The sequence below is a fragment of the Magnolia sinica genome, chromosome 1 (assembly GCF_029962835.1).
Source record: "Magnolia sinica isolate HGM2019 chromosome 1, MsV1, whole genome shotgun sequence".
Classification (NCBI taxonomy): domain Eukaryota; kingdom Viridiplantae; phylum Streptophyta; class Magnoliopsida; order Magnoliales; family Magnoliaceae; genus Magnolia; species Magnolia sinica.
This window is the reverse complement of record NC_080573.1, coordinates 131,296,631-131,321,626: the sequence shown is the minus strand read 5'-3', so window position 1 is coordinate 131,321,626 and position 24,996 is coordinate 131,296,631. Positions and strand designations below refer to the sequence as shown.

At 43.6% G+C, this 24,996-nt stretch overlaps 1 protein-coding gene across 1 annotated transcript; it reads left to right on the top strand.

Moving 5' to 3' along the window:
* Positions 1-211: 211 nt before the first annotated feature.
* On the top strand, positions 212-24,293 carry LOC131217443 (uncharacterized). The gene is made up of 7 exons (XM_058212365.1): positions 212-423; positions 800-861; positions 965-1,048; positions 3,126-3,180; positions 5,087-5,225; positions 23,622-23,672; positions 23,773-24,293. Exons 1-7 carry the CDS (start codon positions 291-293, stop codon positions 23,870-23,872), a joined length of 624 nt encoding a protein of 207 aa, XP_058068348.1. The 5' UTR covers positions 212-290; the 3' UTR covers positions 23,873-24,293.
* The last annotated feature ends 703 nt before the right edge of the window (positions 24,294-24,996 follow it).

The window sequence follows — 24,996 nt, the reverse complement described above, 5'->3', positions numbered from 1 at the left end:
TTTCATTCAACACTGTTTCCCGTAATGTGGTCCACTTGAGATTACGATATACCTCATTTTTTCTTTAATGCTATAAAATGATCTATAAAAATAGATGGACGGAATGGATGAAATACATAAATCATGGTGGGGCCCACAGAGCATCGACCACCAGCCAATGGCTGGTGGCAGGGGGAGTAGCCAATCCGTTTCCGATGAAATGGACAGGTATCCATCCTTTTAAAAATCTACGGCCGCGCGTATTTCACCGGACCTGATCAAACGACCCCTTCAAATTCGCCGGTGCTGGCATGCAGAAGTTGCTGCTGCTACAACGGCTCAGGACGATGAAACTGTCGAGAAAATGGAGGAGAAGATCTCCAGGCGACGACGATAAATTCTCTCTTCCCACTCGCGACGATTTCCAACCCATCGATACTCAAGGTCTCTCTCTCTCAGAAAACTAGGGTTTCCTTTCTGCATTTCTCTCTTGCTCGATCTTCACATCTCGACTTCATCCGATGCGTACGGAACAATTGTTAGAGATCCCTGCCATTCATCAGGTAGGGGGCGCTGAAGATCTCCTATACCAAAAAGCAGGGCAGTGCACTCATCAAGTGGGCCACACATGCATGTTTAATGTTTTCTGTTAGGATTATTTTTTTTCCAATACCTTGGCCTGCCTGATTAATGGACCGAAAATTTTTGGTCCATGACATGTTCACAGCTTACCCTACCTGATGAACGGCCCAGATCCCTGACAGTCGTGCTGTATGCATGGATCTAATCCTATTTTAATTTACGCTATGGCTTGTGGCAGAGCAAGAGGAGCTTGTTCGGTCCTTTGAGAGGAATCATGCTCAGCAGAGTTTTCTCTGGAGGGTATGAATAATTGAAAAAATAAATAAATGAATTTCGTACACGCATCGATTGCAAAATTTTAATATAAGAGGTTTAATTTTCTTTTGTTATCTGGTCTTCATAGGTTGTTTTTGCAGTCCTCATCCTTTGCTTTTCTGCGTTTCTCATCTTTTCCATCTTTCAGCAAGCTTCATCGCCTTGGGAATTGGTAAGAAAAATCTCCACAGGGTGTTTTTTTGTTTTTGTTAAACACACGCACACACACACCCCCACACACTCACGCCGTAGTGGGATTTCACCACCTCTGGATACTCGAACCCTTGACCAGGTGTTGAAACTCCTAAGAGTCTACCACCGGAGCAAGAGTAAGAGAAAGCTGATTTAGGTTGTGTTTGGATGTGCTATATAATTGAATTGCGATAATTGGTTCGATACACAGGAAATGATCAAGTCATAATGCCAATCGTAAGCTGCAAATTTTCAAAAATTAGAATTTCAAATCCTAATCACCTCAACCTGTAATTGTGTTAGTCTCACGTTGGACTCGAACGGAATACAATTGCTATCTCAGGGCTACTCCTGTCATTACGAATAATAAGGAAGGTAACTTCCATTTGGTTATTTCCTCTCCATTAAACCGATTACTGCAATTAAATTTAATAGTGCATCCAAACACAACACTGATAAAGAAGTTGTTTAACCTGCGCTGGATTAGAATGGTGTATTTATAGTCAGCCATTTGCCAAGCCCATATGCACCTCACAGATGTGCCAACCTGGCATGTGTGTGGAAAACCCAATCCATTCATCAAGTGAGCCCTACTGTGTAGATGACTGCTGACCTGGCCCATAAATCAGGTTGGTCAACCCATTAGGTGGGGCGACACTTGTACAAAACAACTGGCTATTTAAGGAACATTGCCAACATAAGTATTGGCCCACCCGATTTCTTGGGCCGGCTCATTCAAATGGTGGGACCTGCTGATGAACATCTCGAATGTCCCATACAGGGTGTTTCTGGATGTCGAGAGGCATGTTGGGCTATGCAAAACTCTTATATGCTTTGATAAGCGATTAAATGATCATAATACCTCGTCGAGTCTTAGTTAAATATATAGGAGCATTTAAATCATATAAAAATGGCCCAGATCTTTTGATTTTTGTGGGACCAATGAAATTTCAAATGTAAGGCGTCTCTTTTGAATTTTGTTTGGATAGCTTCAGAAAAAGAATTATAACACTAGCTGTGCATGTGAATTCTCCAACTCTCTTAATTAGGTCTTTTCATAGGTGACTGTAATGAACAAAAGACTCTAGCACATCTCTTCTTTTTGTAGCTCCAGAGGACTTGAGGATACAAAATTAGCATTAACAAGAAGTTCCATTATCATTCTTATCTATCCTGTGAGTGGGTTAACTTGCAATGTTTTAAAAAATTAACATCTGTACAAGGTTCTATAGTAATATGATGGTATTTGAACATTTATACTTGCACTCCCCATGGCACATGTGCAAGCTCCTGGCCATTCATTTGGCAGGCCCCCCCATTACCCCGCCTTTACCAAGATTCAGGCAGTCCACTCATCATGTTAGCTGCACATGTTTGAGAAAATAGGCAGTCGAGAAAAATTGATCAACTTTCCACATTCATCATACACATGGCGCATGTGGTGGGTGGAATGGCCTGATATTTGGCTGGAGCATGTACGTGTGATGACTGCTTGCTGGACGGCCTGGATCTTACACACGAGCATGTTTGCAATCTTGGGGCGAGTGTATCCGTTGAATACTGATACACAACTGCCCTTAGTAGGGTTCTTTAGATCTGTGGCAAACCAACATCAGTCAAACACCATCCACACTTCACACCTCATTACAAGATTCAGGCAGTCCACTCATCATGTTAGCCGCACATGTTTGAGAAAATAGACAGTCGAGAAAAATTGATCAACTGTCCACATTCATCATACGCATATGGTGCATGTGGTGGGTGGAATGGCCTGATATTTGGCTGGAGCACATACATGTGGTGACTGCTTGCTGGACGGCCTGGATCTTACACACGTGCATGTTTGCAATTGTGGGGCGAGTGTATCTGTTGAATACTGATACACCCTTGGTAGGGTTCTTTAGACTTGTGGAGAACCAACATCAGTCAAACACCATCCACACTTCACACCTCATTACAAGTTTGAGATCCCTTAATGGGTTCTGAGTTTTGATTGCATTCAGTTGTAGTCTTGTTTATAAAATGCTGATGTGTGTCTGATTTTCTCTTACAAACAGCGCTATCATGCTTACTTCATGGATGAGATTGAGTCATGGACAGTCATTTCTGCAGGTTTGTCACTTTGCTTATTCTGTTTGCATGCATTCTTCACCTCTTGATTTTATGTTGTAATGCTGATCATGAAATGTTATTTACTTTGGTCATTCAGATGCTCAATTACTGATATTCTTATCAATGCTTCTAGTTGTTCTCGTCTTTGCCTCTTTGGGATACTTTGGGCAAGTTAGGCGTGTGATATCTATGCTCCAACTTGAGGGGGAGTGTAGAGAACGATGTGTATCTTTTCTCTTTACTTTTTCTTATTATACAGCTATGGTATATTTTCTTATTATACAGCTATGGTATACCATATACCAGGGGTACTTGTGTCTTCTCTTGCTATTGTATTAGGGCTCTTAGATTCATATTAATAAGAAGTCAAGGGATCAGAGGCAGGAATAGAGAAACTTCTCATCCCTTTATTTTCTCCCATCTCTTCTCCCTCTTTCTTCTATCTAGCTATCTATTCTTCATTATCTGTTCTTTTTAAATTAGGTCTGTCAAGGACCAGGCCTGGGGTCAGCTATGGCCTGGATTTTGAACTATCAAAGCTGGCCCTATTCACAATTTTGATTTTGCTTGGCCCAAGCCTGGCCCTTTGACAACCCCGGTTTTTATTGGAGTGTACCATGTGACAAAACAGCTGTCTCTGTATATTTGTGAAAACCAAATCAAATAAATTGTACAAATCCTTCCAGCAGTATTATCCTTGTAATGCTGCTCTCACTGCATATGTAGCTCCATTTGTGCTTACATTCTCATTTTATGATTATTTATCATCCTTGCTCAATCGATCTGGAACAGATGAGCTCTTGGTTTCTGAATTTTCTCTCAAGTATTCATTCAAGTCAATACAAACACGAAAATTTTCCAGTGGTAGAAAAGTAACCATTTTGAAGGAACACTTCACGTTAGCATGTAGGATTATTCTGATCGTTCAAAAAATATTGTTGTATAATTCTGTGATGGTTTTAATCCACGTCTTTGGCTGTAACTTTTGCAGTGTTAATGAGATCACCTTTTCCTATGTTTTGAAACAAAGCCATTTTTTCTCTGGCTATCCAGTCTCCTTGGTTTTGGACAGGCTGTTTGGTAACTCCATTTTAATCAACTTAAGTGCATCATTTCTAAATGCATACATTCTAAAGAATGTCTACACCATGGTAAATACTTTTCCTTAGCATTTATGCCCATCCAATTAAGTAGAAAAGTTTATTCAGCTTCGATACAATGTTGGCAGGAAAATAATGCATGGATCATGACCCAAAAGTCTCCTAGATTGGAAGATTCTTTTTTAATTTTTTTTAATTTTTTTTTTTTTTTTACACACGCACACACCCCACGCACTCACGCCGTAGTGGAATTTTTCCACCTAGATTGGAAGATTCTAGTCATCCAATTTTTGGTATTTTAATATTTTCGCATTGACTTTAGGTTGTTGCGGCATCTTTTTACTGATCGTTGATTTGAACACCACCAGTTGAAGATTATGATTAGGATTGTCCCATGCAGAGACTTCTGGAACATGATCCATCCATGGTGGCATCATCAAATTCAACAGTCTGGATCACTGAACCATGCACCCCAGCTGTGCAGACTGAGGGCCCGAGTATTTTATATACATCCTCAGGCTGAGGGCCATACTACTGTATTCCTAAATGTCCTAAAAGTGCTATGGTGGTTTTGAGGTCAGCCTGTTGCTCACCGAATGTTCCTCGAAACTTGTGAAATCCGTTTTTGTTGGTTTTCTTCAGCAGTAAGCATTTGAAGCCGAATGCATGAATTGCATGAATTAGCCTGCCATTTCTTGAATTTCTATGGATAATGTTGTGAACATTGACATCTCTTATCTGATGTAGCATTTGATTATGCAAGTTCATTGTTTTGCTGCTGATTTGGCAATCTAAATATTCCCCAGAATGTGTAGCAGTCCTGGCTTGTTTGATGGCAGTCAAGGGACTGGCACTTCATGATTCAAAGCCCCATCTGCAATGGCTGTGGTACTCATGCTATACTGGCCTTTTCCTTGCTGTGTTCTGGCTATATCACATGTTGAGGTAAATCCAGTCCTTGAACCCATACTTTTAATGCGTTTCCTGCCACCTTTAGGTATACATACGTGGTCATTTTCAGTTTGGGGAAACATGCATGGTCATTTATTGTATGATCTTGGCTGGGCATTGTATGATCTTGGGGCTCACCAACCCTTTAGGTGGTACCGTGGTGGCATGGATTAAGATTTGGTTTTGGCATATACCACATCGGTCACCACTGAAACTGTTATGCATCGGCTAATACGGGCCGATCGCCTCCTTTTGCAAACCAATGGACCACAATTTGATGGGTTAAGATTATCCCATTGAGGAGATCTTTTGTGCATCATGGAGATGGGCCCAAGTCTAGGCTATAACCAAGACCATGAGTCAGACCTAGGCCCATACCCAGGCCCAGGTGCATAATTTGCATGCAGGCCCAAATGCCTGGGGTTATAAGACATTTAAGTCACTAAAGAGGGTCTTGGCGTGAGAAATATAAAATGCAAGGGAACTAATGAAGGGGGTTTCCCAAAACAAAGTGACATTTAAAACTTGTTAATTGCATAGGAAGATGAAGTATCACATGGGAAATATAATGTAGTAGATTTTGTAGATTGACTATTAATTATATGTAGCTTCTTCAAAAAGTTCTCTCTTCTCTATAAAAATCCATGTTCTAGTTCTCTTTTGAGCATGAATGAGTGAAAGCAAAAATTTCAGCACTTGTTTGCTTCCTTGTTGGTGCGAATCCAATCCCCCTTCAGAGGTGCGACACCTTTGATCAATTGTTGTGACTCTAATCTTGATTTGAAGGTCTAAGGTGAGACTCAGAGGACCCGAGTTCAGGCTGTGTGACTCAGTCCATTATCCTTATTTCTTATCAATCTTTTCTTTAATTTCCCAATCCATTGACCACCACATAAATCCCTCTTCACACCTGTTCAACCAGTTATAAACATCAGTTAATCCCATAACCTAAGTTTGAACTGCCCCTCTATTCTGTCCTGCATTAATTTTTAGTATCAGAGCTAGTTTTTTAATTCTTTGAGAAGCTTGGGGCATTGCACCGACTCATAGTGGTTGAAGGTGATGAAGAAGAGAGTTATCACACTCCAAAAAATCCACTGTTACAAGATGACGAAGTTGAAGGTGATGAACAAGAGAGCCAAAACACGAGCAAGGAGAAGAGAAAGCCATCAGTGTTTATGTAGAGAATGATGATATGATTGCCTCGATGGTTGAATGAAAGATGGGCTCTTCTCGTCACCTGTATTAGTAGCATCAATATCTTTCATACCTGTGTGTCATGCCTTGACTGCTTACATACTATTATTATCGAAAGGGGTAGCAGTATGAATATGGCATTGGAGGAGTTTGTGGACAAGCTTGGGCCTAAGTTGGAGAAGCATCCATGACCCTACCAAGTTGCGTGGCTAAATAGCTCTTCCAGTCCAGTAAATCTAAGCTGCTCGATTACCTTGTCACTCAGTAAAGGTTCTGAAGATTCCATTTGGTGTGACATTATTCATACGAAAGTAAGCTATATTTTGGCGGGTAGCCCATGGTTGTTTGATAGAAAAGTGCAGCATGATGATAATAATAATACCTACCCATTTCTCTATAATGGTCATAAGATTTTGATTCATGTGAAGGAAATTTCACCCCCGAAGCGACCAGAACCAAAATGGCCCCTTCAGATGCTCACCATGCGTAAGTTTGAAGAAGAAAGTCGAGAAGAGAATTGCCCATGCTTTGGTGACATATGAATAGAAGAAATGAAAGAGCCTAGGAAAGAACACCAACCTAATTGCTATGCATATTGATGAGCTTTGAAGGAAGATAAATCTTAATATAGGAAACTACAAAGAAAAGGCTGGTGCCCATTGTCTATTTGTGCAGTTCAAAGCAATATGATAATGTTGACCAAAGCATGATAGGTATCACGCTTTCAACTCAATGCAGCTGAGTTCCTTCATGCTACACGGGCCAAGCACAAAAGCCTACTAGCCAGGCCCAGGTTCATAGCTTGCATGCAGAACCAAGTTTGAAGGGACTAAATCATTAAAGAGAGGGTTGGCTTGAGAAAGGTGAAAGCAAAGTGGCAATGAAAACTTTGTTAGGTTTGTAGGAAGATAAAGTGATTACATGGAAAATATATAGTAGATTTCTTAGGTTGAATTTTAATTGTCGCAAAAGTCATAGCCAATGGAATCAAACTTGACTTACCCATGGTTATCTCCCCCCATCAAATGGTGTTCATTGCTGAAAGATAGATTTTTATTGTTCTCTTGTAGCCCATGAATGCATCGACTTGCGATGTAGGGCTGGTTTGAAGGGCGTGGTTTGTAAGTGATGTAGGCCAACCCACTGTAGGGCCCAACATGTGCTGGTTTTAGGACAGACTATTTACATATTTAAGGACCTAAAACAAGCATTATAATTTATTATTTTTAGGTGATATGGGGGCTAATTTAAAGATGTGATGAGGATGTAATTGATATGATTGAAGATATGGGTTGGATTTAGAGATTTAATTGCTTTCCATGTTTAATTTTCATTAGGCTTTTGCTATATGAAGAAAGATTAGATTAGTTTGTAATAAATTGTGATTGATTCTCTTAGTTGTAGAGATTTCAATTAAGAATCCTTGTAAGCATCTGTAAAAGGGGGTAGTGATGGAGGAGTTAGTCATTCGAATATTTCCTTAAGATTTTGTAAGAGAAAATGTTGATATCAATAAAAGTTCTCTACCTCTTTACTCCATTGTTCTTCTGAGTATTCTTTTTTCTTTCTTTCTTTCTTTGCAATTTGGGTATCGAGATTTCATTGACTTGGTAATCGGGTTGTACCAATAAGCTTGACCTGGAAAAAGCCTACGATTATATCAGTTGGGATTTTATGGATTATATATTGGGTAGGCTTGGTTCTGGGGCCAGATGGAGAGGTTGGATGAGTACATGTGTGTCCTCAGCCCAGTTTTCTATCCTCCTAAATGGATTTCCCTTTGGTTACTTCCAAGCATCTAGGGGGCTTTGTCAAGGGGATCCCCTGTCTCCATTTCTCTTTATCATTGTCTCAAAGGCGCTTAGCAGGATGCTTATTCGAGGTCAATCAGTAGGCTTATTCGAGGGATTCAAGGTAGCCAATTTAGCAGCTCCAATCAACCGTCTTCAATTTGCAGACGATACTTTGGTATTTTGTGAAGCAGAAGTTGGGAAAATCAGTAATTTGCAAAAAGCCTTTCAATGTTTCGAGCTTGTTTCTGGCCTGAAGATCAATTTGGCTAAGTTTGAACTTCTGGGGAATAATAGGGATGTTCTTTTCAGTGAGAGTGTTGAGATGTAAAGTGGGATCCTTCCCCACTTCATATTTCCTTCCCCACTTCATATTTGGGCCTTCCTTTGAGTCTTGGAAAACTAGGCCCATTTCTATTGGATGCAGTTATCCAAAGGATGGAGAGGAAGCTTGCTCTTCGGAAAGAAAAACTTTTATCTTTGAGGGGAAGAATTACCCTTATAAAATCTGGGCTTTCTAACCTCCCCGTATACTCTATCTCAGTCTTTCGTTGCCCAAAATCTGTCCTCTCCAAAATTGATAAGATGTGAAGGAACTTTCTCTGGCAAGGGAGATCTCTTCAAAAATAAATTCCATCTTCTCAGGTGTGCAGGCCTATTGAAGAGGGTGGAGCAAGTATAAAAAATTTGGAGGATGTCAATTCAGCCTTCCTAGGCAAATGGGTTTGGATCTTCATGATTAAGGAAGGTAGTCTTTGGAGGAAAGTGGTGGTTGACAAGTATGGCCTATCAATCTCAGGTAGATGGATGAAGTCTTCAGCTAATGTACAGGGCTTCTCCTTGCTGGAAATCCATTTCTGGTTTAGCAGGCAAAGTTCTCTCTGATATTGGATTTTCAGTGGGATGTGGGAATAAGGTGCAGTTCTGGGACGGCGTGTGGGTGGGGGAGACTACACTTAGATCCAGATTCCCCCTTATTGCAGATCTTTCCTCAAGGCATCCCTTATCAGTTGCAGAATGTTTCTCTCCCTCTGCAGCAGGGGGCGTGTGGGCCCCGCCATTATGTCACAATCTCCTCGACCCAGAAATTGAAGCAATGTCTAATTTTCTGGCTCTTTTGGAAGGCATTCAGCCAAACCCAAAACTTCTGGACCAACCACTTTGGTTTAGAGACAGTTTGGGCATCTTATCGGTGAAATCTTTCCCCAAGTTAATTCGGGGTCCGGGTCAGGAGGTCCCCTGCACTTTCACTGGTCATATTTGGCGTTACAAGGCTCCCGCCAAAAGTCGCAGCCTTTGCTTTGCTAGCAGGCAGGAATAGAATCCGAACTATAGATAATCTCTGCAAGAGAGGGATGATATTGCCCAACGTATGTCTTCTATGCAAGTGAATTGAAGAAACAGTGACTACATATTCATTGCTCTTTCATCACAGCAGTATGGGATTCCATCATTTCAGCATTCAATGTTTCAGGGCTCATGCCTCATTATTTGCATCTACTCTTTATTGCCTGGCACGAGGGTTTCCCTTCTTCCTCTGACAAACAGAATTGGCACATAGCATTACTGGCCGTTATGTGGGGTGTATGGTGGGAACGGAATGAGAGGTGTTTTGGGAATACCAGTCATTCCAAGCTGTATGATGCTAACCGGGTTTTTTTTCTATGATTAGGGAGTGGGATTCCTAACCTGCGAGTTATGGTGTTGCGTTTTAGCTTTGCTCTCTGTTGGTTTTCCTGTTGTTGTCCTTTTCTGTTGCCCTTTGGGCTTTTTAATAAAATTCCTGCTTTTAAAAAAAATCTCCTGTAAATTGTGAACTCCCATTCTGTCCCTCTTTCTGCTTTCTTGTTTTATTCTTTACCAGAAACATTTTTTCTAGAGAAACCCTGCTGACCTCTCCTTTGCTAAAAAGCCCTAATGAATAGCAAATAATAAGCTCTCCTCTCCTTTTGAAAACGCTAGCAAGATCTAATTCTTTCCCAATCTTCCCTAGTAACAACTAATGAGCTCTCCGCCAATCTCGATTGAGATCCAACAATGTCAAAGCAAACCTACACTGAAATCGTGGTAGGTGATCACACTAGATCATTTCTTTTTTCGAAGTGAGTATTCTCCTTCTTAAGTGTGGTAAACACGTTAGCGTGTTTGTATTCGATGATAGAATAGATATTTCTCTGGTTTTTTATTTTTTATTTTTTTAAAACAAGTATCTTTGTTCCCTGAACCCGATGAGCCCTCGCGTCTCCTGGTTCTCCCTAGGAGTCACATTCGCCTAGCTTGCGAAGGCCATACTGCTACGGCCTTCGACAATGGCTCTTGGTTATCTGACAACCCCTCCACCCCTTCCTCCTCTCTTCTCTCGTTTCCTTAGTCCTTACCAGAGGGTATGTTAGCCCGTCTGTTCCAGGAAGAGTCGGCTAAAGGGATTATTGATGATGAACCTCTTTAGGTGCGGATGGGTCCTTCCACAGATCAGGTGGATGAAGGCGACAAGGATCAGGAAGAAACCCAGATCAGAACTCGGTTGATGGATAAAATTCAGAAAAAGAAATGGATTCGGGACGCTATCGGGCACGTCGGGCGAGTTGTAGGTCTCTTGTTCGGAGACTGCCCAGAAGACTTCATTGCTCTCTTCCAGTGTGTGGAAGCCTGCAACAGACCTCTTCTTGCGTCGAGATCGCCTAAAAGGCGTCCATCCAAATCCATCGGCAACAAAAATCTCCAACCTAAGGAAGCGAGTCCATGAATAACTCAAAGTTTCAACAGCGATACAGATTCTCAAGGTAGACGAGGCAGCATGGTTATCTCATGAAGATAGTCTCTTGGAACGTAAGGGGAGTGGGTTCGAAACAGAAGCGGAGGCTTATCAAACTCACGTGTTTGAAGTATAGTCTGGATATTATTTGTCTCTAGGAGACAAAAGTTTCTAATTTCAGCGATCCTCTCATGGGATCCATTTGGAAATCTAAAGATATCAAATGGGAGGCTCTGGATGCGGTAGGCAGTGTGGGCGGAATCCTGGTGGGGTGGAATTCTATCAAATGGGATCTCATTTCCACCTGGTCCGGTGTTTTTTTAGTTACTGTCATCCTAAAAGATAAAGCTTTCGAATTCCAGTGTCTTATGTCATCTGTCTACGGTCCAATCTCTGAGGGGGTGTTTGGCGCATGGCATTGGGATGGATTAGGTGGGATGGGATTCAAAAAATGTAATTATTACACATGGTAGGGATTGTCCCCCAGTTCCATGGGATAAGCTTAATTCCATGCTATGTTCGTAATACGATGGTATATTGAACGGATATATCCATCATCATTTGAAATTATTGAGAATAAAACACATATATTATATCCAAACCATTCATCTGCTTTGTAACCTCATTTTATGGCATGGGCCTAAAAATGAAGCAGATCCAAAATTTATGTGGCCCCCAAAGAAGTTTTCAAAGGTAGATATTCAATCCCCGCTGCTTTCTATGGTGGGGTCCACTTGGGCTTTAGATTTACCTGATTTTTTTGGCCCATGCTCTAAAATGATCTCGAAAAATGGGTGGACGGTGTGGATATAGCCCACACATCATGGTGGGACCTACACAACTTGCTAACATTGACTGGAATTGGCATGGGACCCAATGCAATTCCATCTAATCTAATTCCAAGCTTTTCCATTCTTCCCAAACATTGAGTGGAATGCGCACGGGACCGAATGCAATTCCATCCCACCTAATCCCATCTAATACCATGTGTCAAACGCCCCCTGAGAGTATCAGAAACGATTTCTGGGAAGAATTAAGCAACTGTAGATTGCGTTTCTCTGGGCCCTCTTGCTTCGCTGGAGACTTCATCATGATTAGATCGTCTGAAGAAAAATCACACGGCAACAAGACCTCCCCTGCCATGAGATTCTTCTCCTCCCGGATTGACGATGAAGATCTCGTGGACCTCCCTCTTCTTGGTTCTCGTTTCACGTGGTCCAATGGTCGAGTGAATCCGACTCTGTCCAGGCTTGACAAATTTTTGCTTTCTCCTGAGTGGCTGGACGCTTTCCCCTCAGTCACCCAATCTGCCCTCCCGAGAACCACTGTAGACCATTGCCCGATCCTTTTATCTGCCGAGGAGATTAATTGGGGCCGGAAACCATTTCGGTTCGAGGCTTCCTGAGTGAAAATTGCCGGATTCCGTAAGCTGATAGCAGATTGGTGGGGTGAATTCAGCGTTGAAGGTTTTGCCGGATTCAGATTGTGTTCTAAATTCAAGATGCTGAAAGCTAAAATTAATCAGTAGAAGATCCAAGTACTCCTATCACGCATCAGACTCGGTAACCGGACTCACAAGGAACCTGATGGCCGGCTCTGGCCGCAACAACCTCCGTAGTACTGCATTCTCAGCTCTTGAGGCAGGTTCCGATCCTGGGATCCTACAAGGAGGATTTTCATAAGTCATACATCCATTCTAATAAGAGCATCCCCAAGATCACAACAAGTATATTTGAAAAATAACGAAGGCACACATCACAAAATTCACTATTAATTTGAGCTTTAATACAATGCTAAAAGGAAATACATTTGTTGACAAAAGAAAAAAGAAGAAGATATGCAACACTGGGGTCCACGGCTCAACTCCTATCCAAGCTCCGCTGCTACGATGTCGACCTAGGATCTCCTGTATGCATCAATCGTGCATAAGCTTATAGAAAGCTTAGAGGATGGCAAAAGTGTGCGACAATGGTGCGCAGAAGAATAATAGGAGATACAGAAGGGAAGTATGAGCAATGCCAATGCCATAAGCCTAACCAAGGCTGCCATGAATACAATGCAACGAGTACTGGGCGCCATACCAAGGTGATGCATAAAGGGCTTGTATAGCGGATGCAAATGCAATGCGAAGTAATGCTAGTCCTCATATCTAGTCCACATATTAGTATAGTTCCATCATAAGGAATCTACCAGGGTCTAGTACACTGCAGAATGACTACCGCTCTACAGACCCGCACAGTCAAACGAGCGTAGGAGACCTCACTACCTGCCTGTGGACAGCTAATCACCAGCAAGGCCTAATGGTAACAGACCCATTCACGAGCTAGTCGGACTCAACCTAGTAATGCCCTCTCTCGCAGGCGGGTAAGGCCACACCCCATTCCAACCGATTACATGACAGTGGGAGTTACGACCTAAAGGCATAAGGCCCTTGTGCGCTCATATTTTCCACCCGGTCACGGCGCTGGAGCAGATCCTTGGTACCATGGAAGTTTTGAGAATTTCACCCATGGGCATCCTATGCACCCTATATGCTCAAGTAATACATTTCCGGTGTCCATACATACGGCCATCAACGAATGTCCCTGTGGAGGCAAGGCCCTGTTGAAGCAAGGGCGATACTATCATGAAATGCGATGCCAATGCATGAGTCACGCATACAGATCATGCACTAGCTCCAAGCACTTGATGTGCACAAGGGGAGAAACCCCATCCCTCCATCATATCAACCCAATGACCATACATAAATGCAATCCAATCACGCAAATGATGCATATGGGTCATGAGGGTGTGCTGTTTGGCGATGAAAACTTGGAACATACTCCTCCTTCCCAAGGAGGGAAACAAGTCTAGGTACTTAGAAAATTTACTATGGGATCATCCTCTAGTAGGGGCCCAATACTTTGAGGTAGCTCATGAGCTAGGATGGGCCATATAAATGCCGAAGGGAAGAAACGGTCCTAACAAGGGTCCAGGTGGGATTTCAACCACTTATATCCACCCTATGGGGCTACCTTAGGGCCACCAAGGAGGACATCCAACCTCAACTGGGTCCCCAAAGGTAGCCCGCTATTACTCGAGTGAACAATCCAAGGGCCTAGTGGGCAATACACATGGCCCGATACATAGGCAATATGGTGGGCCCTCAAGCGAGGTTTGGGCCCAACCATAAAAGTCACAATCCCATATATTGTGGTGGGCCAAATGTGCAGCCCGGTAACCCAACCTTATGGGCAATTTCTTATGTTTAAAGCAAGTGAATTGGGCCTTACATCTTGGCTCAAGCATGTGGCTAATTTAGTGGGTAACCAGGGGCCCAACCACTTGTGTATTTTGGCCCCTAAGCCCATCACAATACCATGGTAAGTATAGGCCCAGAGGTCCAATGGGGCCTAACTTAGAAGGTCCAAGATGAGTGGGCCTACCAAGGCCAATCAACACATTGCATATAGGTCCAAATAAAGTTCAATGGAGGTGGGCCTCCAACCATACATAAATGAGGCCCAAGGACATCTTAGAAAAAGGCAATCTCAAGTGCATAATCCACCTTTAATTTGGTGGGATATGCTGCCCCAAAACAAACCATTAGGGGCGGCCAGTTTGGGCCTTTTGTTGAAATTTTAGCCCACCCATATTCTGGGCCTGTTGGGGCCCACCAAAAATCATAAAGGAGTAAGTATAAGTCCCCTGGTGGCCCACATATGTCTCTATGGGTCCCACCAGATGAAGGGACTGATTAAACATATAAAATAGGTGGGCCATGTTGCTGGACTGAAAGTCCAGCAGTGGTCTAATGGGCCTGGACGTCCCAAGGGTAGGCAGTCCTATGGGCCTGGGTAATTGGCCCAAAACTCATTCAAATGGGTCCCAAATGGATGCTATTGAAGGGGGAAATGATCATGCCTCCTATGGACCCCACTTGGATGAACAGTGGGACACAAATACATTAAGGTGGGCCCACAAGGTAGCCTGGACGGGCAGCGAAGGCTAGACGCCCCAACCTGGGTGTTCCAGCCTGGTGGGCCACTCCAGGCCGCACCACGGATGCTATAGGGGCCTGATGGCCCTGAAAATTTATAGGATGGTCCTTCCATGGGTGGGCCACACCTGTACAAAATTTCATGATTTTAGGATGTTCAGAAGTATTTTAGTTTAATTTAGAAATACAATCTATCCAGAAATTCTGCTAAGGGCAGAATTCTGGATAGATCATGATTGAGTACCCAATGGGGTGGGCCCAGGGTGTCCAAAAATTGGAGAAATTGGATTTCAACCTTCTCATATATATGTAGTATGAGGTAGGGTCCACCAAGGTGGCCCACCTGATCAGAAACTATTTTAAAATTTTGAGTTTCCAAATTGCAACCTTGCTGGAATTATAGCAGAAAATCCAGCAAGGTACCCATATTGGGCCACCCTTTTGGGGACCCAAATGGGGTCAGTTGAGGCTGAAATTTGGCATGCTTATATGTGGGATATGTACCTTAAAAAATCATATTCCACTTGGTACAAAATTTCCCACCAAAAGCCCCAAATCCTGGCCTCAAGTTGGCCCAAAAATCTGTCCAGACAGATTGGGACAACAACAAGTAATTGAAGGAAATAAAATATAAACATCATTTTCCATGGGATTTAACTTCAAGAATTTATGTTGTGGACTACCCTAGTGGGCCCCACAAATGTCCAGACCTTCCCCATCATCAAATACCCTTTGCATGTGTCCCATTAAGATGAATTTTAGGGCCACATGTTCAAGGATGGACCGCTATGGGCGTTCAAGCTTCATGGATGGTCTGGATTTTTGTTGACCCACAAGGTGGGCTACACATGCAAGATCAAAATTCTATCATAAAGGAAAAATGAAGAATCGGCCACAAGACGAGGGGCTCTGCCACATTGAGGCCCTCCCCTTCATTAATCACACCATACATTCCATTTGTTCATATGTTACAACAAAGATCCACCACATGCATGTCCTAGATTCAAGATCAATGGTTGGGATGTCATCCCAACCATGATTTTAAGGTCTAGATGACTTATCATGTGATGAAATACAAATAATCCTCCATGATGGGGCCCATAGAGGGGAAAACCCCATGCATGAGCATGTATGCACCAAAGAGGCCATTTGGCCACAACTAAGGGATGGTGTAGGATCTCCACCATTGATTGGTGGGTCCGACACTTCCCATATGAAAGAAAAGAGATCTAAGAATGTAAAGATGAAAGTTCTAAATCCTAAGAACACACCCACCTTGGATTACTCTAATCTTGGACCTCCTTGCTCCTATTACACCAAGGGTGTTGGATCAAGGGATGAGATGAGATTTGGAAGGTTAGATTTGGAGGAAAAGAGGGGGATTGGGGCTGGAATGGGGTGGACGTCCTACCCCTCTATTGTTTGGAAGAAGAAAATGAGAGGGAGAGGAGAGAGGATTAGAGAGAGAGAGAGAGAGAGAAATCTCTTTTAAACTAGGTAATGATTGTTTTCTTACCTTAGTTAGAGAGGGGAGATGATTGCAAGTAGGGAGTTACAACTAAAGTTGTAGGTTTAGTAAGTTAGTAGGCTTGTGGGTGGTGTTTAAGGGTAGGTAGTGTGTGAGATGGAACTTTAGGTAGTGTGTGTGGTGTTTGTTGGAAATTGCACTAAAAAGGGAGTGGCCCACCTTGAAAAATATGCTCTCCTCACTTGGTGGGTCACATGATCATGATCAAGGGCTAGAATTGAATTGTCTACATCTTATGATCTACACGCCGGATGGATGCACAAGACATGGCATCGGAACCGTAACGACGATACGAATAAGATGGCATAGGTTTCAGCTCAATCCGAGTCGGGTCTACGTGACTGGGCTTAAAGATGACCGCAAACACTATCTGATGGTCGCGGGTTGCCGGGATTCGATCGGTAGAACCGCAAAACTAAGATGAACGAAATGCATACTCACACACACATGCACACATGCGAACTCGAGTCGGGTCTCACAACCCTCCCAACCAACAAAGAAATTTCGTCCTCGAAATTGATCAATCTAGGACAAAATGAAAAGCAAAACACCACCATCATATAGTAATCATCAAAAGAGAAGGCAATACAATAAGCATATATTAATCATCGAACAAATGAGGATAACGCTCTCTAATCTCGGCCTCGCGTTCTCAAGACACCTCGGCCTCCGAATGATGACCCCACAGTACCTTTACCAAGGGAATGACCTTGGTCCTGAGGACCTGCTTCTTCTGATCAAGAATATGAATCGGCTGCTTGGAGTAGGAAGCATCCTCACGGACCTCGAGTGGCTGCCAATCAATCACTGGAATAGTGTCCGACCCACACTTCCTCAGCATAGAAACATGGAATACGTCGTGGATCGCAGACAACTCTGGAGGTAAGGCAAGCCTGTAGGCCACAGCGCCCACGCGCTCGATAATCTCAAAAGGTCTTATTGAGTGCGTTAGTGGGGCCAGCTCACGAACGCGTCCGAGATCTGTAGCTTTCTTGGTCTGATGGGATATTATCGACGGTTTATCGAGGGTTTCTCCTGTATTGCAGCACCGCTGACCCGGTTGACGCGGAAGGGTGCCGAGTTTTTCTGGAGTGATGCCTGCAAGGAGGCATTTATGGAGTTGAAGGACCGCCTCACGTCCGCTCTTGTTCTCACTTTTCCTAATGGGAGTGAGGGTTTTGTTGTTTTCACCGATGCCTCCAGAGTTAGCTTGGGTGCTGTCCTGATGCAACACGAGAAGCCAGTGGCGTATGCCTCGTGCCAGCTCAAGGTCCATGAGTTGTACTACCCCATCCATGATTTGGAGCTAGCAGCGGTTGTCTTCACACTGAAGGTGTGGAGAGATTATCTATATGGGGTCAGGTTCGAGCTCTTTTCGGACCATAAGAGCTTGAAGTATCTATTTTCGCAGTTCGAGTTGAACCTGCGTCAAAGGTGATGGATGAAGCTATTGAAGGATTATGACTTCGACCTTCGGTACCACCGGGGCAAGGCGAACTTGGTGGCGGACGCGCTCAGCCGTCAACCACGAGGCCTGGTAGCTCAAATGATGGTGCGAGAGTGGCAGATGCTTGAGGATGTTTCAGAGTTCGACTTTGAGTTCGGTCTGCAGTCTTCCATTGTTCAGCTTTCGAGCTTGTCGATTCAACCCTCTTTGGTGGCTAGGGTGATCGAGGCTCAGCAGACGGACGAGTCACTTCAGGAGTACCAGTAGAAGCCGCATCTTTGGAGCAATCAGACTGGCAGATTGGTTCCGATGGTGGATTTCACTTCAGAGGCCAATTGTGTGTCCCGGACGTGCCAGAGTTGCGTTGTGATCTGATGACCGAGGCACACCGATTGAGACTTACTATTCACCCGGGCTCCACGAAGATATATAGGGATATGAGGAGGCAGTATTTTTGGTCGAGGATGAAGCGCCAGATAGCTAGTTTTGTGGCCGAGTGTGACACATGCCAGCGTGTCAAGGCCGAACACCAGAGACCCCCTGGTCCCTTGCAGCCGTTGAGCGTTCAAGTGTGGAAGTGGGAGCATGTATCGACGGATTTCATCGCAGGTTTGCCGATGACTCTACCCGGTCACGATACCATCTGGGTTGTCGTCGATCGTCTGACGAAGTCGGCGCATTTTATTCCGATGCGTGTTTCCTGGACTATGGACCGGCTTGCAAAAGTATTCATTGAGGAGATAGTGAGACTTCACAAAATTCCAGTTTCGATTGTTTCTAACCGAGACTCCAGATTTACGTCTCAGTTTTGGAGGAGTTTCTAGCAGGCGATGAAGACCACTTTGCATCTCAGCATCGCTTATCATCCACAGACAAATGGGCAGACCGAAAGAGTCAACCAGATCCTTGAGGATATGCTCAGAGCTTGTGTGATTGACTTTGCGGGTAGTTGGGATGAGCATTTGCGCCTCGCCGAGTTCGCATACAACAATAGCTATCAGGCGACTATCGGCATGACTCCTTTTGAGGCATTCTACGGCAGACCGTGCGGATCTCCCAGCTGTTGGATCGAGGTTGGAGAGCATCGTCTCCTAGGTCCTAAGCTTGTGTAGCAGACGTCAGAGGTTATTGATGTTATCAGGCAGAGGATGCGCACAGCTCAGAGCCGTCAGAAGAGTTTTGCTGATCGTCGGCGTCGACCCCTCAAGTTTGCAGTTGGGGACGTGGTATATCTCAAGGTCTCGCCTATGAAGGGCGTTGTTCGATTTGCTGTGGAGGGCAAGCTTGCCCCAAGATTTATATGACCTTTTGAGAGCACGTGGGCGCTGTAGCCTACAAGCTTGCCTTACCTCCAGAGTTGTCCGCGATCTACGACGTATTCTATGTTTTTATGCTGAGGAAGTATGGGTCAGACACTATTCTAGTGATTGATTGGCAGCCACTCGAGGTCCGTGAGGATGCTTCCTACATCGAGCAGCCGATTCGTATTCTTTATCGGAAGGAGCAGGTCCTCAGGACTAAGGTCATTCCCTTGGTGAAGGTGCAGTGGGGTCATCATTCGGAGGCTGAGGAGTCTTGGGAACGCGAGACCGAGATTAGAGAGTGCTATCTCCATTTGTTCGATGATTAATATATGATTATTATATTGCCTTCTCTTTTGATGATTGCTATATGATGGTGGTGTTTTGCTTTTCATTTTGTCATGTATTGGTCAATTTCGAGGACGAAATTTCTTTGTTAATGGGGAGGGTTGCGAGACCCGACCCGAGTTCGCATGTGTGCATGTGTGTGTGTATGCATTTCGTTCATCTTGGTCTCGCGGTCCTACCGGTCGAATCCCGGCGACCCGCGACCATCGGATAGTGTTCGCGGTCATCCTTAAGTTCAGTCACGTGACCCGACTCGGATTGAGCCGAAACCTATGCCATCTTGTTCGCATCGTCGTTGCGGTTCCGATGCCATGTCTTGTGCATCCATCCGGCGTGTAGATCATAAGATGTAGGCAATTCAATTCTAGCTCTTGATCATGATCATGTGGCCCACCTAGTGAGGAGATCACATTTTTCAAGGTGGCCCACTCCCTTTTTGGTACAATTTTCAACAAACACCACACATACTACATAAAGTTCCATCTCACACCGCCTACCCTTAAACACCACTCACAAGCCTACTAACTTACTAAACCTACAACTTTGGTTGTAACTCCCTACTTGCAATCATCTCCCCTCTCTAACCAAGGTAAGAAAGCAATTATTACCTAGCTTAAAAGAGATTTCTCTCTCATTCTCTTTACTCTTCTCTCTTCTCTCCCTCTCATTTTCTTCTTCCAAGCAATAGAGGGGTGGGACGTCCACCCCATTCCAGCCCCAATCCCCCTCTTTTCCTCCAAATCTAACCTTCCAAATCTCATCTCATCCCTTGATTCGTCACCCTTGGTGCAATAGGGGCAAGGAGGTCAGCAATCCAAGGTGGGTGTGTTTTTAGGATTTAGAACTTTTATCTTTACATTCTTAGATCTCTTTTCTTTCATATGGGAAGTATCGGACCCACCAATCAATGGTGGAGATCCTACACCATCCCTTATTTGTGGCCAAATGGCCTCTTTGGTGCATGCATGCCCATGCATGGGATTTTCCCCTCTATGGGCCCCATCATGGAGGATTATTTGTATTTCATCACATGATAGGTCATCTAGACCTTAGAATCATGGTTGGGATGGCATCCCAACCATTGATCTTGAATCTAGGACATGCATGTGGTGGATCTTTGTTGTAATATATGAACAAATGGAATATATGGTGTGATTGATGAAGGGGAGGGCCTCAATATGGCGGAGCCCCTCCTCTTGTGGCCGATTCTTCATTTTTCCTTTATGATAGAATTCTGATCTTGCACGTGTGGCCCACCTTGTGGGTCAACAAAAATCCAAACCATCCATGAAGCTTGGACGCCCATAGCGGTCCATCCTTGTACATGTGGCCCTAAAATTCATCTTAATGGGGCACATGCAAATGGTATTTGATGATGGGGAAGGTCTGGACATTTGTGGGGCCCACTAGGGTGGTCCACAACATAAATTCCTGAGGTTAAATCCCATGGCAAATAATGCTTATATTTTATTTCCTTCAATTACTTGCTGTTGTCCCAAATTGTCTGGACAGATTTTTGGGCCAACTTGAGGCCAGGATTTGGGGCTTTTGGTAGGGAATTTTGTACCAAGTGGAATATGATTTTTGAAGGTACATATCCCACCTATAAGCATGCCAAATTCCAGCCTCAACTGACCCCATTTGGGTCCCCAAAAGGGTGGGCCAATATGGGTACCTTACTGGATTTTCTGCTATAATTCCAGTAAGGTTGCAATTTGGAAACTCAAAATTTTAAAATAGTTTCTGATTAGGTGGGCCACCTTGGTGGACCCTACCTTGTACTACATATATATGGGAAGGTTGAAATCCAATTTCCCCAATTTTTGGACACCCTGGGCCCACCCCATTGGGTGCTCAATCATGGTCTATCCAGAATTCTGCCCTTAGCAGAATTTCTGGATACATTGTATTTCTAAATTAAAATAAAATACTTCTGATCATCCTAAAATCGTGAAATTTTGTAGAGGTGTGGCCCACCCATGAAAGGACCATCCTGCAAATTTTCAGGGCCATCGGGCCCCTATACCATCCATGGTGCGGCCTGGAGTGGCCCACCAGGCTGGGACGCCCAGGCTGGGGTGTCCAGCCTTGGCTGGCCGTCCAGGCCACCTTGTGGGCCCACCTTGATGTATTTTGTGTCCCACCGTTCATCCAAGTGGGGTCCATAGGGGGCATGATCATTTCCCCCTTCAATAGCATCCATTGGGACCCATTTGGATGAGTTTTGGGCAAATTACTTAGGCCCATAGGACTGCCTACCCTTGGGACGTCTAGGCCCATTGGACCACTGCTGGACTTTCAATCCAGCAGCATGGTCCACCTCTTTTATGTGTTTAAATCAGTCCCTTCATCTGGCGGGACACATAGAGACATATGTGGGTCACCAGGGGACTTATACTTCTTTATGATTATTGTTGGGCCCCAATAGGCCCAGAATATGGGTGGGCTAAAATTTCAGCCGTGTGTTGGTTCCCCTCCAAAATCAGCCTGGGACAAGGTTATTTCTAGATTCGATTCATTTCTAGCTAAGTGGAAGTGTCGCTTCCTATCGTTCGGCGGTCGCATCACACTTATAAAGGCTGCCCTTTCTAATCTTCCCATCTATTTCATGTCACTATTCAAATGCCCTCCCTCAGTCCTAAAGATTATTGAAAATAAAAGAGGAGATTTCCTTTGGCACAACAAGGGAGAGAAGAACAAATTCCATCTGGTGGAGTGGAAATCTGTGTGTAAGCAATATCATCAAGGTGGGACAGGCATAAAAAACTTAAAGCTTATGAACTGGGCAAGTGGATATGGAGATTAGGTACTGAAGACAGTAGCTTGTGGAACAAAGTTATTAAGTGCAAATACGGTCAATCAGCTGGTGGTTGGTGGTCTAATGATTCCTCTCGGTACAAGGCTTCCGCGTTATGGAGAGGTATCATTTCCACTCAAGATCAAGTTTTGCAAGGTGTAGAGTTCCAACTTGGTAAGGGTTCAAAAATTCGGTTTTGGAAATATAGTTGGGTGGAGAACATCCCACTTAGAGACAAATTCCCGTTAATTTTCTCTCTTGCTCCAAACCCAGATGCTATGGTTGCTGATTGCTATTCTGCTTCTGACGGTGGAATGTAGGAGAAACCTTCAAGACTGGGAGATCTAGGAGTTTGCGGATCTCCTTGAGTGCATTTATAGGGCACATCCCAACCCTCTTCTCGATGACTCGCTGATTTGGACAATGTCCAAGACGAGCAGATTCTCGGTTTGCTCTCTTTACCTTAAGCTGGACTGATCACCCCTCTCCGTTGATCATCATTATAAGCTAATCTGGAAATACCCGGCCCCTCCCAAGTTCATCACGTTCGGCTGGCTGGTTAACTTGAAGAGAATCCTGACGGTGGATAATCTAAGGAAGAGAGGGATGTGCTTAGTGAACATCTGTTTGTGCTGCATGAAGGCGGAGGAATCAGTTGGCCACCTTCTGCTCCATTGTCCCTTCATTTCTTCCATCTGGGCTGATTTTCGGGCCCGTTTCGACCTCAGTTGGTGTCCTCCTGAAACCGTTTCCTCCCTATTTATTGATTGGCATGGGGTGAAGCTTGGCAAGATTCAGTCTAGGCTGTGGAGAATGGCCCTTCTTGCCATTTGGTGGTCCGTTTGGGAGGAAAGGAACGGCATATGTTTTCGGGATTCTGCTAATTCTGCGGCTTGGGTGTCGTCTAGAGCTAAATCGTTAATTATAGAATGGGCTATTCATGTTGAATCCTTGAAGGATTCCGACCTTTTGTTTCTTGGCATGCAGTCTCTTTTCTGCTATCTCAGCAGTCTGGGCTGCTGCCTTTGTCTCTGTTTTTTTTTTCCCTTTCTTTTTTAATACATGTCTCGTTATCTTTCAAAAAAAAGAAAGTATCTTTGTTCTTCTTTTTCACTTTTGAAGTCATCTTACATAATTCTGTGGCACAGCATGCCGAACTTACAATGGGAATTAGATAACCCTGCTAGAAAATACCTCTGTTTTTCTTTTTCCATTTTATCATGTTGTCATGAAAATTCTGTCGCACAGGATGCCGAAATTTCGATGGGATGTTATATGGCTGCCATTTGGTCCATCAAGGTCAGGATGCCAAAATCTCCCTCCCTCCCTCCCTCCCTCCCTCCCAATAAACTGCCACTACTATTATCTCACATATTTCTTTTCGTGTTTGAAACTGTAGTGCTGCTGGAATCTGCCTCTATGTGGACCATCTGCTAGCAGACTCGCTAGAAGAAGTTCGGAAGCTGCGTGGTTGCATGTATTCCTACAAGACATCCTAAAACAATTTGTAATGCATTTTGCTTCATCCAATCTTTTCATCATCACAGTCACCATCTTTAGCCTCATTGAGGGTATCTTTGTCACTTTTGCATTTTATTATATAATCATTGATGATCGCCAGATATGTTCATCTGTTCCAGTTCCTACAAATTCAAGACAACAGGGAAAATGCTAGTTTTTTTGGAAGAAAGCATATTAGCTCCAACCATATTCTGTTTATATCTTTTTTGAAAAAAAATAAAATAAAATAAAATAAATCTATCTTATTTATTAAAGGTGTGTAAATGTATGGATCTTAAAATTAAAGAGGGTTTATAGTATACTGTCTGAGCATGAAGATTGATATTTGGTCCTACATCAACTGTACATGTAGCATATGTTTGTTGATTCAGATTTTTCAATAAAAAATTACCTTGATTAGATGATCTTGTCTAGTCAATGGACTTTCTGTCCATTGAATGTAGACTAATGCTTTTCTTTTTAATCATGTTCATTTGATGGGCACCGAGTAGTTGGATAGGAACCAATCAGTGTGAATTTTGGGCTATGATCCTCCCTCTGTGGACTCCACAATTCGGACAAAGTTTGGATTTTTGTATAGGTCGCCACATGTGTCGGACGAGTCCTGCATGTCAACCACTGCTGGAGAATGTTCATGCTTTTAGTTTGAAAATGCTTGAGGAAAAAACAGAAAAAAGAAAATCAATGCCGCTAATTGAGGGAGGCTATGCAGTGGAAGCAGAGATGAAGATAGGAACAGAGCTGGTGAGGCCATCTTTGTTTCATACTTGTTTCATTCTATACTTCAGGCCATTAAACATCGACAACTGGTTGTCATCATCCATTTTCAGAAGATGGCTGGGATCATCCAACACGATATATCCCGGCGTGGTTAATCTCATGATTGCATCACTCACAAACAAAAAGATGATGTTTCTTTGGATTTAGCATCATTAATACCTCTTTTAAGTTTGGATCTCAATCTAATGCTAATGGTAGCTATTCCCTTATTTCAAGAACTACCTAATCATAATAACTGTCGATTTAACTGTTTCTGTTCTTGGCGAGCTGGGATTGAGAATAGAGAGTAACCCAGCTTGACTTGACTTTGGACCGAACACAC